This window comes from Thalassophryne amazonica, chromosome 13 (assembly GCF_902500255.1).
Source record: "Thalassophryne amazonica chromosome 13, fThaAma1.1, whole genome shotgun sequence".
Taxonomy (NCBI): domain Eukaryota; kingdom Metazoa; phylum Chordata; class Actinopteri; order Batrachoidiformes; family Batrachoididae; genus Thalassophryne; species Thalassophryne amazonica.
In genome coordinates this window covers 25,427,443-25,443,433 of record NC_047115.1, presented here as the reverse complement: position 1 = coordinate 25,443,433, position 15,991 = coordinate 25,427,443, and the positions used below count along the sequence as shown (strand labels likewise).

At 44.3% G+C, this 15,991-nt stretch overlaps 1 protein-coding gene across 1 annotated transcript in view; it reads right to left on the bottom strand.

Annotated features, from left to right (window-relative positions):
- LOC117523766 (ryanodine receptor 2-like) overlaps nt 1-15,991 on the bottom strand; it is a 224,174-nt gene that overhangs the window by 112,439 nt on the left and 95,744 nt on the right. Inside the window, 15 exon segments of the mRNA XM_034185382.1 lie at nt 88-335; nt 1,808-1,868; nt 2,145-2,194; nt 5,897-6,018; nt 7,758-7,822; nt 9,918-10,033; nt 10,205-10,328; nt 10,462-10,537; nt 11,109-11,186; nt 12,551-12,688; nt 13,190-13,279; nt 14,363-14,441; nt 15,221-15,384; nt 15,641-15,781; nt 15,874-15,964. Coding sequence (XP_034041273.1) covers nt 88-335; nt 1,808-1,868; nt 2,145-2,194; nt 5,897-6,018; nt 7,758-7,822; nt 9,918-10,033; nt 10,205-10,328; nt 10,462-10,537; nt 11,109-11,186; nt 12,551-12,688; nt 13,190-13,279; nt 14,363-14,441; nt 15,221-15,384; nt 15,641-15,781; nt 15,874-15,964 — 1,643 coding nt within the window.

Here is a 15,991-nt window from a genome sequence, read left to right as displayed (position 1 = left end):
TTCTGAAGCAGTCTGGTAGCAAAGTGCTAGATCAACAATTTCATCAACAATAACAGCATGTGACATTAATATAACATTAGGTCTTACCCAGGAGGTCCATGCCACACTTTTGGTCGTTAAAATGTTGGAAGAGAGAAGTGAGTGTAGGGAGAAGGATATAGGTTGTATAGCTGAGAACCTTGGCCACTTCTCTAGAATGCTGAGTCCTACTCTGTGGCAGAGAGCCCAAAGTCACTGAGAGGTTTTCCACTGTCAACTCCAAATCAGCTGCAGCTGACTCTAAGAATGACTGCATAGATGTCCGGATACACTCTGGAGCCAACTTCATTAACGACCTAGAGTGAAAATGTGAAGAAAAGAAAAATTATTTTGACTTTTATATGATAGTCTCTTTGTCCTCCAAAGTGATTAACTTAATTTCCACCAAACCTAAGGGGTTTGTTTTGGAAAAGGTCAAGGTCACTGGGTTCAAATGACAAAATTAGGATTTTTCACTGATGTCCACCAAAACAGGCAGTACGGTGGCTTAGTTAGTACAACATTAGCACTGTTGCCTCACAGCGAGAAGGTTGTGGGATCGCTTACCAACCTGATCCTTTCTGTGTGGAGTCTGCATGTTCTCCCTGTGTTTGTGTGGGTTCCCTCTGGGTGCTCCGGTTTCCTCCCACTTTCAAAAACATGTAGGTTAGGCAAACTGGTGACTCTAAATTGAGCGCAGTTGTCTGTGCAAGTGTGAATGTGTTTGTTTGTCTATATGTGGCCCTGTGATAAGCTGGCATCTTTTCCAGGATGTACCCCACCTTATGTCCTATGCTGGGATAGGCTCCAACCCCTTTGCCTGGAGTAAGCGGGTAAAGAAAAGGAATGAATATCCACCAACCTTGCCTTTCCTATGGAGGTGCATTCTGAAATGTCCCTGGTGAGGTCAGATTTGCCAAAGGTCCATCACTGGGGTCAAATGCCAAAGTTTTTGTTCACACCAATTTACTTGGCACGCATATGTAAATGGGTTCTGGGATTGGCCAAGCAAGGACAATCATAGGGGTTGAGGACACTAGGGTCAGAGGTCAAAACTGAAGTTTTTCACTCCAGTTTGCATAGCATGTGGTAGACACATGAGGTGAGATCCGCAATTACTCAGCAAGGTCAAATTTAACAAAGGTCAATCATTCAGATCTATCTGACTATTTGGTAGCCTAGTCCTTCCAGGTCCTTCTGCTGATTCATATTTAAATTAATATGTCAATACAGAATGGCCCTGAAACTACCATCTTAAAAAAGTCATTTTGCCAAAGGTAAAAGACAAGGAATTTGCTTTTCAACCTGATTTGGACGAATTGTGGCAAATGCTTAAGTGGATTCCAGAACTGCCCTGTCAACGTCAGCCAGTGGCCAATCATTTGGGTGAAGATTAAGGTCATTAGAATCAAATGTCAGATGGGCATAGCTGTTACTGTCTCCATGGCCATGGGTGCTATAAAGAAAGTGGTTTCTTCACTAATCAAAAGGACAAATGCGAATTTTGAATTTTATTTCAAAACTATGACTTTAATAAAGTGTTATGAATTTGGTAAGAATCAGTCCAGACAGAAATGTTCAAAACATAAATCTCAGGTAATACAAGACTGTACTTGTAGCATCATGCTTCACAGTGATACCCACTACAATTTTTTGTGTATGAGTGTAACAGTGGATCAATTACACCAGTCATCTCAGGCTGAGACATACTGGTGTAATACTAATATGACCGCAAGGAGAGCGAGAAGATCGATTTAGGCAAAGTGTGGCAGTGGTGTCTGTTAGCTACCTGACATCCAGAGCCAGGGCCAAAACATGGAGGCAATTTACAAATGATGAGATTTCATTTCCTGCAAACACACACACACACACACACACACACACACACACACACACACACACACACACACACACACACACACACACACACACACACACACACACACACAAGCGCATTCAAATTATAAGCCCACATGAATTCATAAAAGCATAACAGTGCACAAACAAAAAGAATTCTATTCAATTCAGATCATTACACGATCATTACACGGGAAAACAAATTCAGGAATAAACACATGCAGGAACGAAGAGCAAAAACCACAACATTACCACTGAAAAATACTTACCAAATAAAGAGGTTCTGTGTCTTAACAGAGCTGTAAGTTTACAAAAGAGGCTGGATATAAAGAGGAAAAGAGGTGAATTAATGAGTACTAAGGAGCATAAAAGTAATTAAGCAACATGCAATCAGGAGAATGCGTGGAAAGGTTCGTCAGTGAGCCACCTCACCTTAAAATGTAAAACTTTTCCATTGTTCAGAAAATTATACAGGTAAACCTCGTTAACTCGCATTCACGCAAGTCACATTTTGGCTTTACTCGCAGCCAATTTGTGGAGCCTGAAAATTTAGACTTGTGTATAAAAGTCCATTTTGATTTGACCATTTTTGGAAGGGGCCGTCAGTATGGACGAGTCTGTTGTGTGGGCCGCTGAAGAGGAGGTACTGCTGGCCCACCACCACCAGATGGCGCCCTGCTTGGAGTGCGGGCTTAAAGCACGAGAGGGCGCCGCAGCCACTGGGAGTGACAGCTGTCACTCTTCATCAGCACCAGCTGTCACTCAGTCAACTCATCACCATCACCATAAAGGCCGGACTGCAACTCCACCTCCTTCTTTGTCCTTCCTGGGGTTCATAATCTCCTCCAACTCCGTCGCCCCTGATCCGGCCAAGGTTGCGGCGGTGAGAGATTGGCCCCAACCAACAAACCGTAGGAAACTGCAACAGTTCCTCGGTTTCGCAAATTTCTACCGGAGGTTCATCAAGGGCTACAGTCAGGTAGTTAGCCCCCTGACAGCCCTGACCTCCACAAAAGTCCCCTTCACCTGGTCGGATCGGTGCGAAGCCGCGTTTAGGGAGTTGAAACGCCGGTTCTCGACTGCACCGGTTCTGGTGCAGCCCGATCCCAATCGCCAGTTTGTAGTTGAAGTGGACGCCTCTGACTCAGGGATAGGAGCCGTGCTATCCCAGAGCGGGGAGTCCGACAAGGTTCTCCATCCATGTGCCTACTTTTCCCGCAGGTTGACCCCGGCTGAAAGGAACTATGTTCTTCGGGCGTTTTGACTTCTGGATCACCTACCGCCCCGGGACGAAAAACCAACGATCTGACACCCTGTCCCGGGTGCATGAAGAGGAGGTCAAGACCGAGCTGTCAGACCCGACGGAAACTATCATCCCCGAGTCCACTGTCGTGGCCACCCTCACCTGGGACGTGGAGAAGACCGTCCGGGAGGCCCTGACACGGAGCCTGGACCCGGGGACAGGTCCGAAGGACAAAATGTACGTCCCACCAGAGGCCAGGGCTGCGGTCCTCGACTTCTGTCATGGTTCCAAGCTCTCCTGTCATCCAGGGGTGCGAAGGACCGTGGCAGCGGTCCAGCAGCGCTTCTGGTGGGCGTCTATGGAAGCCGACGTCCGGGAGTATGTCCAGGCCTGCACCACCTGTGCCAGGGGCAAAGCCGACCACCACAAGGCCCAAGGCCTCCTCCAGCCTCTGCCCGTGCCTCATTGCCCCTGGTCCCACATCGGCCTGGATTTTGTCACGGGCCTCCCGCCGTCCCAGGGCATGACTACCATCCTCACGATAGTGGACCGGTTCTCCAAGGCGGCCCACTTCGTGGCCCTCCCGAAGCTCCCAACGGCCCAGGAGACTGCAGACCTCCTGGTCCACCATGTCGTGCGTCTGCATGGGATTCCATCGGACATTGTCTCGGATCGTGGTCCTCAGTTCTCCTCCCAGGTCTGGAGGAGTTTCTGCAGGGAACTGGGGGCCACCGTAAGTCTCTCGTCTGGGTACCACCCCCAGACAAACGGGCAGGCAGAGCGGACGAACCAGGAACTGGAGCAGGCCCTCCGTTGCGTGACCTCCGCGCACCCGACGGCCTGGAGTGACCACCTGGCCTGGATCGAGTACGCTCATAATACCCAAGTTTCATCTGCCACCGGCCTCTCCCCGTTTGAGGTGTGTTTGGGGTATCAGCCCCCATTGTTTCCGCTAGTGGAGGGAGAGGTCGGGGTGCCCTCGGTCCAGGCCCATCTGAGGAAGTGCCGTCGGGTGTGGCGTACCACCCGCTCTGCCCTGCTCAGAGCCCGGACGAGGGCTAAGGCCCATGCAGACCGCCGGCGTTCCCCGGCCCCTGCATACCAGCCCGGGCAGGAGGTTTGGCTATCCACAAAGGACATCCCCCTGCAGGTGGAATCCCAGAAGCTCAAGGACAAGTACATAGGACCCTTTACCATACTCAAAGTCCTCAGTCCGGCCGCAGTGAAGCTGAAGCTACCAGCTTCGCTGCGGATTCATCCAGTGTTCCATGTTTCACGGATCAAACCCTACCACACATCCGCTCTCTGCACCCCCGGACCGGCGCCGCCTCCTGCCCGGATCATAGATGGAGAGCCTGCCTGGACCATGCGCAGGCTCCTGGATGTCCGTCGAAAGGGCCGGGGGTTCCAGTATTTGGTGGACTGGGAGGGGTATGGACCCGAAGAACGCTCCTGGGTGAAGAGGAGCTTCATCCTGGACCCGGCCCTCCTGGCCGACTTCTACCGACGGCACCTGGACAAGCCTGGTCGGGCGTCAGGAGCCGCCCGTTGAGGGGGGGGTCCTGTTGTGTGGGCCGCTGAAGAGGAGGTACTGCTGGCCCACCACCACCAGATGGCGCCCTGCTTGGAGTGCGGGCTTCAAGCACGAGAGGGCGCCGGAGCCACTGGGAGTGACAGCTGTCACTCTTCATCAGCACCAGCTGTCACTCAGTCAACTCATCACCATCACCATAAAGGCCGGACTGCAACTCCACCTCCTCGCCGAGAAATCAGCTACCTTGGAGGTAATTTTCTCTGCTGAATCTAAACCGAACAATAATCTGATCTCTTTTGCAGCCGTTTTCCTGTGACGGATTCCTTGTCTGCTGTGTTGGCATTTGGTATGGACTGCGATGGCTTCGCCTCCCACCCCACCCATATAAGTGGTTGTCTCAGGAGCTGCACGAGTGTGTGACTGGAGGTGGAGGTGCCCCCTCCTTACTGAACACAGACTGTGGGATTACTGAGTGTGCGTACTCACACTCACCAGTGCTGTTTCTGTTCTCTGCCAGCAGTACCAGGTCTGACAGCTGAAGACGGTGACCACCTGGGGACCCAGGACTTGGCGGCTCCGGTGTTCTTCAGGTCCGTTGGCGGTGAGGGCCGTGTGGGATCCGGCTCGGTTCTGGACGGGCGTCTCCTATCCTCAAGCCCGCCCACACGTCACCCAGCGTGTAACTGACTGTAGTCCCAAACTGATTGTTGTCTGTATTCCGTTGTGCACAATTTACAACATTAAATTGTTACTGTTTGGCTTATCCATTGCCCGTTCTTTTACGCCCCCTGTTGTGGGTCCGTGTTCCTACACTTTCACAACAGAGTCTGGGCGATGATTTCATCTGGAGTGGGTTTGGAATCTTTTTCTTCCTCCTCCGGCTGCTGCACATCAGCGAAGAGGGCAGATGATTTTGTGTGGATGAAGCCTTCATTGCTGACAAGCAGCATCTGGAGGAGGAAGATTCCAAACCCACTCCACATGAAGTTTGACATTTCTGTCTGAACTGATTCTTATCAAAACTATTATAATATGGGATGGTAAGCTGATTTTAAGTTTTTTTTTTTTTGTTGGGTTTTTTTTTGGTCAACCTTATTAACTCGCGATTTCAGATAACTTGCTGTACGATTTTGTGGACCCCAACTTACGCGAGTTAACGGGGTTCACCTGTATGTCTGGACAAATGGTATCCAACAATGTAATGTGTTTGGTGATAATAATATGGAATGTAATGAAGATTGTACCTGAGGATCATCTCCTTTTCTTTTTTTGATGCATGGCTTGTGTTAGCATTTGAATGAAGAGAAGTGGACAAAAAATACAAGCGATGGCTCTTAACATATTTTTCCAGCAGAGGAAGAACAATCTGTGTGAAATAAAGCACCACAAAAATGGTCACTTTATTAATCTATAGTGAACACCTTAAAACTCAAAAAGAGATGGTTCCTGGGTCAAAGAAGGCTAACAAATGTTGGTGGGAATCTGCCTTGAAGTTTCATCCACACATCAGCTGACTGAAATATTAAACCATATATCCAGAAGACCTGCTGCTATAGAACTGCCATGAAGATGACAACCAACACTGGCCAGACATGAGACTAGAACAGTGGTGTTTAAAGTGAGTAACTTGAATTCATGATCTGGACCCGGATAAGCGGTTGAAAATGAATGAATGACTTGAATTCTTCTTGAGGCGGTTCACAGCATGAGGGAATGTATGATTGATTTCTTGCCTACTTGCAAAGACAGGCTCGAATATATAAAACACTGGTGTTCGATTCCTACTGTCTGTGTCCTTGGACAAGACACTTTGTTTGCATTGTTCCAGTCCAGCCAGCTATAAATGGGTACTGATCATTGCTGGGGAAGTAACCTGTGCTGAACTGTGTCCATTTTCATGGAAGCTGTACACTCTCTCTGCTTCTCTGTTGATTTATTGCTAGTGTAGAAGGTCAACCTGATTCTCTCAGGTTGGCCTTAAGATAAACTGGCACCATCATGTACTTTTTTGTAACTGCTTGTAACTGTTAGAATGGCCTAAGCAGTGGGTTGCCCCTTTGAGTCTGACCTCCTTGAGGTTCCTTCATCAAGAACACCAAAGGGAATTTTTTTCTTACTACTGTCACCTATGTGCTTGCTCAGGGGAGGTTGGTATGGTTAGACCTTACCCGTGTGAAGCACCTTGGGCCAGCTTTGTTGTGATTTGGCGCTATATAATTAAAATGAATTGAAGTAACACTATGGAATCCAGAGATAAGTATTGGCACCAATGGGCCTATATAGGACTTACTTCTGTCTCTCTTTTGGCTGGGGAAGAAACCTGTGACGGACTGGCATTCCATACATAGGGGGCATAAACTCATATTCACTCAAATATTACATTTGAGTATGCATAGTCAACTATCCAGGGATAAGAACCACACGGAAACACCTCAACATGACTTACTTCTACTCTCTGAGTGATCAGTGATTGTGTCTGAAAAACACAGGATACTGAATACTGGAAACATGCGCTGGTACCGTGCAATGGTGCATCCACCACACCATGCAACCGCCCCAGGTCCTGGATGGCATCCACCCAGGCAGACAACTGAATTTGTCTTACAAAATAGTGAAAATTTTGTAACATGCCCTGGGGTGACTCGCACTGAAGAACTTAAAACCAGTAGCCCAGTCAATACACACATTTGAGGGTGTGTGACTATTTGGCTGAGTGGGACATGTGGAGTGCAGAGAACAGACGCAAGGCATTTAGTCTTGGCTGACTAGATTTGACTCAGGTTGTTCCATCAATTAAAACAAAATCCTTTTCATTACTGCATCCTTAGTGAGAAACTTTAATCAATGTCCTGATGGCAATCGACATACCCAAATGGATTTCCAAAATGGTTAAATAAATTGCATAGTCACACAGGGTTTCATTTATAAGTGTTGCCCATAGCAACATTCTCATAAAAGTAATTACATGCTGTACAGAAAATAAGAAAAAGAACTTGGGAGAAGAAAGAAAATTGTGCTGCACAAATGAAATTTGGGGGGAGCTAAACAAAGCTTAATGGGAGGATATCAGACAGAAAATTATGACAGTTCAAATCTGAAGCAAACCTTTGGAAAAAAATGCACAGACTGCTGATGTTGAGTTCCTTTTCCTTTTGACATTTTTCCTCTGGCTTGAATGACATCTGGAAGAAAAAAAAATAACAGCAATACTGAGTTGAATGCAATCAAATCATAATTTACATTTTTAAGTATTTTTTTTACCTACTATTACAAGCAACAGTGAGAGTATTAAGTCCATGAATAAATGAGAGAAGGTGCAACATGCACAGACATGACTGTATTCATGACATCAAATATAAAGATGTATGTTCAGAGTTCAATGGGTAGAGCACTGGGATTGACTCAGTTCATTCATTCATTCATTCATTCATCTTCTACCGCTTAGTCCAATTAAGGGTCGCAGGGGGCTGGAGCCTATCCCAGCAGTCATACAGCGTGAGGCGGGGTACACCCAGGACAGGAAGCCAGTCTGTCGCAGTGACTCAGTTCAATTCAGTTTATTTATACAGCACAAAATCACAACATAAGTCACCCTAAGGAGCTTCACAGGGGTGAGGCCAAACCTTATCAACTCCACTGAGCAAGTCCATAGGCAACTACAGTATGCGACCATATACTGCAAATGTTCCCTTGCCATACAATTTTATATATATATATATACAAGTATAAACGCAACACTTTTGGTTTTGCTCCCATTTTGTATGAGATGAACTCAAAGATCTAAAACTTTTTCCACATACACAATATCACCATTTCCCTCAAATATTGTTCACAAACCAGTCTAAATCTGTGATAGTGAGCACTTCTCCTTTGCTGAGATAATCCATCCCACCTCACAGGTGTGCCATACCAAGATGCTGATTAGACACCATGATTAGTGCACAGGTGTGCCTTAGACTGCCCACAATAAAAGGCCACTCTGAAAGGTGCAGTTTTATCACACAGCACAATGCCACAGATGTCGCAAGATTTGAGGGAGCATGCAATTGGCATGCTGACAGCAGGAATGTCAACCAGAGCTGTTGCTCGTGTATTGAATGTTCATTTCTCTACCATAAGCCGTCTCCAAAGGCATTTCAGAGAATTTGGCAGTACATCCAACCAGCCTCACAACCGCAGACCACGTGTAACCACACCAGCCCAGGACCTCCACATCCAGCATGTTCACCTCCAAGATCGTCTGAGACCAGCCACTCGGACAGCTGCTGAAACAATCGGTTTGCATAACCAAAGAATTTCTGCACAAACTGTCAGAAACCGTCTCAGGGAAGCTCATCTACATGCTCGTCGTCCTCATCAGATGGCAGACAGCGTGTGTGGCGTCATGTGGGTGAGCGGTTTTCTGATGTCAATGTTGTGGATCGAGTGGCCCATGGTGGCAGTGGGGTTATGGTATGGGCAGGCGTCTGTTATGGACGAAGAACACAGGTGCATTTTATTGATGGCATTTTGAATGCACAGAGATACCGTGACGAGATCCTGAGGCCCATTGTTGTGCCATACATCCAAGAACATCACCTCTTGTTGCAAAAGGATAATGCACGGCCCCATGTTGCAAGGATCTGTACACAATTCTTGGAAGCTGAAAATGTCCCAGTTCTTGCATGGCCGGCATACTCACCGGACATGTCACCCATTGAGCATGTTTGGGATGCTCTGGACCGGCGTATACGACAGCGTGTACCAGTTCCTGCCAATATCCAGCAACTTCGCACAGCCATTGAAGAGGAGTGGACCAACATTCCACAGGCCACAATTGACAACCTGATCAACTCTATGCGAAGGAGATGTGTTGCACTGCATGAGGCAAATGGTGGTCACACCAGATATTGACTGGTATCCCCCCCCACCAATAAAACAAAACTGCACCTTTCAGAGTGGCCTTTTATTGTGGACAGTCTAAGGCACACCTGTGCACTAATCATGGCGTCTAATCAGCATATTGGTATGGCACACCTGTGAGGTGGGATGGATTATCTCAGCAAAGGAGAAGTGCTCACTGTCACAGATTTAGACTGGTTTGTGAACAATATTTGAGGGAAATGGTGATATTGTGTATGTGGAAAAAGTTTTAGATCTTTGAGTTCATCTCATACAAAATGGGAGCAAAACCAAAAGTGTTGCATTTATATTTTTGTTGAGTGTATATATATATATATATACACACACACACAAATAGATTTAACTTCATGAGTACTATGTTACCGAGCTCCAGGATGTGTTCTTGGACCTCCTCAGTGTGACACAGCAGCTGCAGTAGCACAGTGTAACCAAAGCAATTGGATATAGCTGGAAAGTCTGTGTCTGCAGGCTTCCTATCCCTAAAGAAAGAGGGAAATCAAACAGCTTTATTCTACACTCACACACCCTACATTGCAATGGAAAATGGAATTAAGTCACTTTTCTGCAGTGAAGAGACAGCAAGTCATTGAGCCACTAAGGTATAAAATTAAACAAATTCCTTAACCCCACCCATCTCACTGGCCATTCACCTCCACACTGTGTAGCCATTAAGCTGCAGGAACTTAAGAACATCCTGGGCTCTCTCTCTAAACTTGGTCTTCTCCTTGGCAGTCAGTGTATCATAAGGTACAAGCATTGAATGACAACCTCCACCTGCAGAAAGAAATGAGTTTTATGCTTGATGAGATGACAATGATGAGTAAGAACATATTACAGACAATAATATACAAATTTTACTCAAGCACATGGACTATAGATATAGTGGTATATATTGTGTTGTACTTACCTTTACTCTCAAGTTCCATCTTCTTTCTCTTAGCCCAGGCACTGTGGTAGTGTTCAGACAACTGTTCAGCCATAGCCTGCAAAACAGAACACAATCACAGGTGTGATAGATTAAATCTTTAACTTTTGTCAGAGACACATGACAAGTCTGTATAATGGGAAAGCAATCATCTCTCCTTTAAAACAGACACATAGTGTCCTCATGACCCAAGAGCAGAACCTAGCTGTCTTCACCTGCTGAAAAACTGCTTTTGTCAAGGAGATGCAAATATGTAGTGCACAAAATACCCAGTGCCAAGTGGCGATGTGGTCCCTTTTTATTGTGAATCCACATTTCAGGTGACACAGAAATCTGTCACCATATTTTTTCCTCAGTAATAAAGTTACTTTAGAAAACAACTGCCATGACAGTTGTTTGTGTAGCTAGGCAAAAGTACAGCCTCGGAAGATGGTTATATTAGTTTTCTAATCTGACAGTTCTCCATTGCCACCCTAGAAAACATTGTTTTACATATTCAGTTGTGCTGCCTATTTGCAGCGCATATATTTTCAGCACTTGCATCTCTCCTGGTAATGTCTCTGGAGTATACAGATTCCAAATTTATCCGTATTTTAAAATTTATAGAGCAGAATCACACTATGACTTACACACTGGTCCCATGATAAGGTGATGTTGCTCATGTCCACGGGCTTGGGGCTGAATGTTGATGCTCCTTCAAAGGATAACTATGGCAAGGGGGGAAAAGCACTCATTTTAGTACACCCACAGATACAGTCCACATGTGCTACTTTGAAAAAAAAAAGCAAAGAAACTGGTTCAACTGGTAACACTCGATTCAATTCAATTTATTTATACAGTGCCAAATCATACGATAAATCACACTAAGGCGCAACACCTGAGAAAGTTTAAACCTTAACCACCACCTGAGGAAGCACACTGTCAACAGTGGTGAGGAAAAACTCCCTCAGTGTGCACACACACATACAAAACATACTTGGATTGTTAGCGGCATCTAGTGAAAATTGGATGTCAATAGCACCTTTAGAAATATATTTACTGAAGAAACTGATGATATGTTCAATACTTATTTTACCCGCTGTATAATGTACAGCGGGTAAAATAAGTAGTTAAGTACATATTATGTACTTAAAGGGACTGGGGTGCAAATGTACATGCACTCCAGACTCAGTGGGGTGACCAACTGCTTTGACCATCTCAAAAAAAAAGATGTCCACTTCTCATGCATGGATCGAGCGTGCCATTGCACTGGCATCTTTCCTTCACTTACTCCAGTTCTCTCAAGACTGTGGCACGTTAAATATAGTCCATTAACTTGACTACGCCAAAGCTGCGCAATTTTCCAGCGTACTCCATATGCATCACAATGCAACTGCATGCAAGCCCAGTGTGAAAGGGGGTTAAGGCTCTGGATCCCAACCTGAGGTCCAAGAACCCTTTAAGCGGCAACAAGGATTACAGGGGGTCTCCAAGCTTTTGTGTACTCTGAGGTTGTCAAAATTAAAAGTTCACCTATTAATCAAAACTAATTAAAAAGATAAATTTCAATTCAATTTAATTTAATTTATATTGCGCCAAATCACAACACCCCAAGGCACTTCACATGGGTAAGGTCTAACCATACAAATTTTGGATTTAATTTGGATAACCCTAATGCATTTTTGTACCTCCAAATGAAGCATTTTTAAAGTCCAAAAAATCTCTTTTTTCAGTGCAAGTGACTGACTCAAAAATGGTAAAACATTCAAAACAAAGTTAAAACAAATAAAACATTCTTTGTCATTTTTAAATTGTTGATGAAGTTTCCTGTTGTTAATATGAAATTAATTAGAAAAAACTGAAGAAGAAGGGAAGGCGTCAGAACATCCATGCTGAATTCTACATGCTACAGTCATATCAGTCACTTTCAGTGGTACAAACCAGTGAAGGAAACAAAATGAGCTGTATCAGCTGAGCCCAATCAAAGTGTACTGAAAATCTCAAGCTGTACTTTGGCTGAGGTTGTTGTGGTGATGTGTTGGTATGCCACATGGAAAACTAGCAGTAAATGTGACACTCTGATTGCACACACCTGTCCAGACTGAGAGATCCTGCGTGTGCGGGTTTGCATGCTGAATGCCTCTCCTTCTTTAGTCCTTTCAATGACCCATCCAAAAGCCAGCATACTCTTTAATGTCTCTTTAATGGCCCAGCGATAAGCTTCCTTGTCCTGGAAAACCCAACAATATACAGAGATTCTTGTGTAAAATGGAATATGGTTTTACATCCTGGAACTCAGAGGGTCGGTGAAAACTAGGAGAGACACCTATGAATGTGTTGAAAGTTAAGTAGAGGAGGTATGGACATGTGACCAGAAGAGGTGATGAAAATGGCCACACCTACTGGTGAGATTGGAAGTACAGAGTAAGGAAAATAGGAGAAGGCCAAATTGGAGATAGAGAAAAAAGCAAACAAAGAGTTGGCAGATGGACTGACTGCAGATGAGGTGGAGAATTGGGCTATATGGAGAAAACTAATGAGACGTCAACCAAATAAAACTTTGATAGACTTGGCAAGCCCAATGTTTGGCATTTTGCCTTTATACACTATAAAAATAATAATAATTCCAAGACAACAAATGGAGGCATAAATCTTACATATTTCATATATCACATTTAAAATGCAATTGCTTCTGAGATGTGTCAGTTTATTTTCATTTGACTCATTCTACCTTCTCAGCCAAAGCTCTGTATGGCTTCAGGAGAGGGTGAACCTTTGTGTTCTCACAGAGCTGCTCCCCATAAACCCAGCCATTGCAAAACTGAAAAAGACACAGACCAAGGTGTACAAAAACACTCATTAAAAATATGCATACTGTCAAACAGGCAAATTACTGTATGTAAGAAAATGCATTCAAAACTTTGGCTTGCATATCATATTTAACATCAAATGTAACCAAGGGGTAAGATTCAGGATCCATCTTAATCTATGTTGCATGGTCTAAAATGTACAACACAAATACGTAGATTGAGAACATGTGCAACTCCACTATATGATTTACACAGCGTGTAATCTCAGTGCAAAGTAAAACACAGGGCTAGAAGTGATTTAATTCATCATGGATGTGTTTTGAACATAAATAAACAAAGTATCACCTGTCATTGCCATAAACAGACAGGTGCACCAGCAACTGGCACATTGATATTTATAAGGGAAACATAAATGTGAAAGGTTTTCTGGTGAAGAAAACATTGCGCACACAAAGCATCAACGCGTGTGAGTGGAAGCAGCAGTCACCAACCACATCCCCCTGAGGTGAACAGGTGAATTCCTTGCTCTTGCACCTCTGCTTCATTATTTTCCATGAGGCAAAGAGCCCCCCTGCACCCAACCACCAACCACCGCTACCAGCACCACACCGCTCCCTACTAGCACACTCAAGAAGTCCAAAAGTAGTTTAAATGTATGGTACAAGCCATGTAAAGTTGTTAAAGTACCGGTATTGCATTTTTCCATTTGTTTTTATTAATTTTTTTTTATTTTTGCTTTCAATTCAGTTTTGTGGTAGTTTAAGCTGCTTGTGCGCTTGTACGTGCATCATGAACCTGCTTATTGAGGGCATTTCTGAATAAGACATCATACAAATAGCAGAAAAACTGTGTTCAACTTTAGATTTTTGGTGGTCTATGGTCTATCCTGTTCTCATCCCTCACAACAGCAATCCAGCACCACTGTATGACCACCCCTCATTTTAACACCAATACACATATGGGCGTACACATGAGTGCAAGTATATCGGCTGTTTAAACAATGTGGATGCTGGACATGAATGTGACAAATGTTCTATACTGTGTACTGCACTGCGATGGGTGTAAGATAAAGCCCACCAATGTTGTGATATTACCTTGTCCAAGGACCACTTTTCATGAGTATGCTCTGCATACTTGTTTATTAAAACCTCCAGTCTCTCCGGCAAAGATACACTAGCATAAGAAGAAGAAGAACAACATATTTTTTCTTAAACACAGTGTAACTCAGTGGGATAAAGCTGTATTAACAAGATTTATCATAAGAGCACAAAATGTATATATGAACTCCCTAATACTCCTTCCAATGAATACATCAAAATCAAAGATGATGCGTTCTCTTCATCAGAAGATATCATCAGTGTATCCAGAATTCTAATCCAATTACATTTTTTCCAAAAATCTGATTGGTTAATTGTGTAAGATTTCCGAACGTATAATATCGGGTGTAAGGTCGCAAAATATTCAACCGTTATAGATTTCATGTATTACTCCGCACCCTTACCGCGTGCTGCTATGCAGATGTCAATCATGATGGTGTCAGCTCAGAGCAAGAAAAAGTCACGTAGAAACAACGATGCCGAAATGCATGATTTTAAGATACCATACGAAAGTATTGACGTGGATTCTGATACGGAATTACCGTCTCACATTTGATGGATTACTCCATGCCCTGACCGCTATTGGAACAACACTGCCTCGAATTACCTACAGAAAAATAAACCGTGCAAAAGATGGAATTGGATTAGAATGGGAATAACCCCCTTGTGTCTGATGATTTGCGGATGTTCATGTTGGATTACAGTTGCAAATATCCATTTACCGGCGACGCGTTAGATATTGGTGACCGTTTAACCAGCAAGAACATCCGTAAATCATCAGACACAACAGGGTTATTCCCTAATTACTGGGTCTTAGTTTTGTAGCAAGCATGTGAAAATATCTCTTGTCAGTACTTGGAGGTGTCAAGAGGCTGAGGGTCAAAGTGTACGTCGATATCCATTGAAGCTTTTCTGTCCACCTGTGATCCAGAGTTTTGGGCCACGTGGTCAGGAGGCAGCGCTTCAGCTACAGCAGCCAAACACTGGACACCCAGTCTAAACAACTCTGGCTCATAAGGCTGTAAATTGGAGAAAGAAGAATGTACCAACAGAATGTTTTACCACTATCGGTTCAGAGATACACCATTTCATTCACACAGTGGACAAAAAACTACATCTAAATAAAGGTGTTAAATTAGGGAAATTTACATGCACATCTAAAAACACTGCTATTCTACAATACGTATTTATATGATGCTAGTCAATATTACAAATTCTCTCTCACTGTGTATTTGACCCATAACATTGACTAGCTACTGTATGTAAAAAGGTTACCTGTTTTCTCAGAGAATTAAACAACCCCCAAAACAACTTTCTAGACAAGTAGAGCTCCTCTTCAGAGGCCAAATCCTGGTCCCCCTGCCCCCTGGTTAGCGAGTAGTACTTCCACCTCTGCATGTAGTGGCTGATCAACAGCTGGTGTGCCAAAGCAGTGATCAAAAATCAGTAAAATGGATCATTTTAATTTGATGTACTTATGTCGTGTTCTATAACTTGCAGTTTGTTACCTTTAACGGCATCATGCTGTGACCTGTAAGGTGGGGAACATCGAAGACAAGACACCGAAGTAGAGGCTGCATCAGAGATGATTGGAGTTTCCTGAGGACAAGTGCTGAATTAGTGATG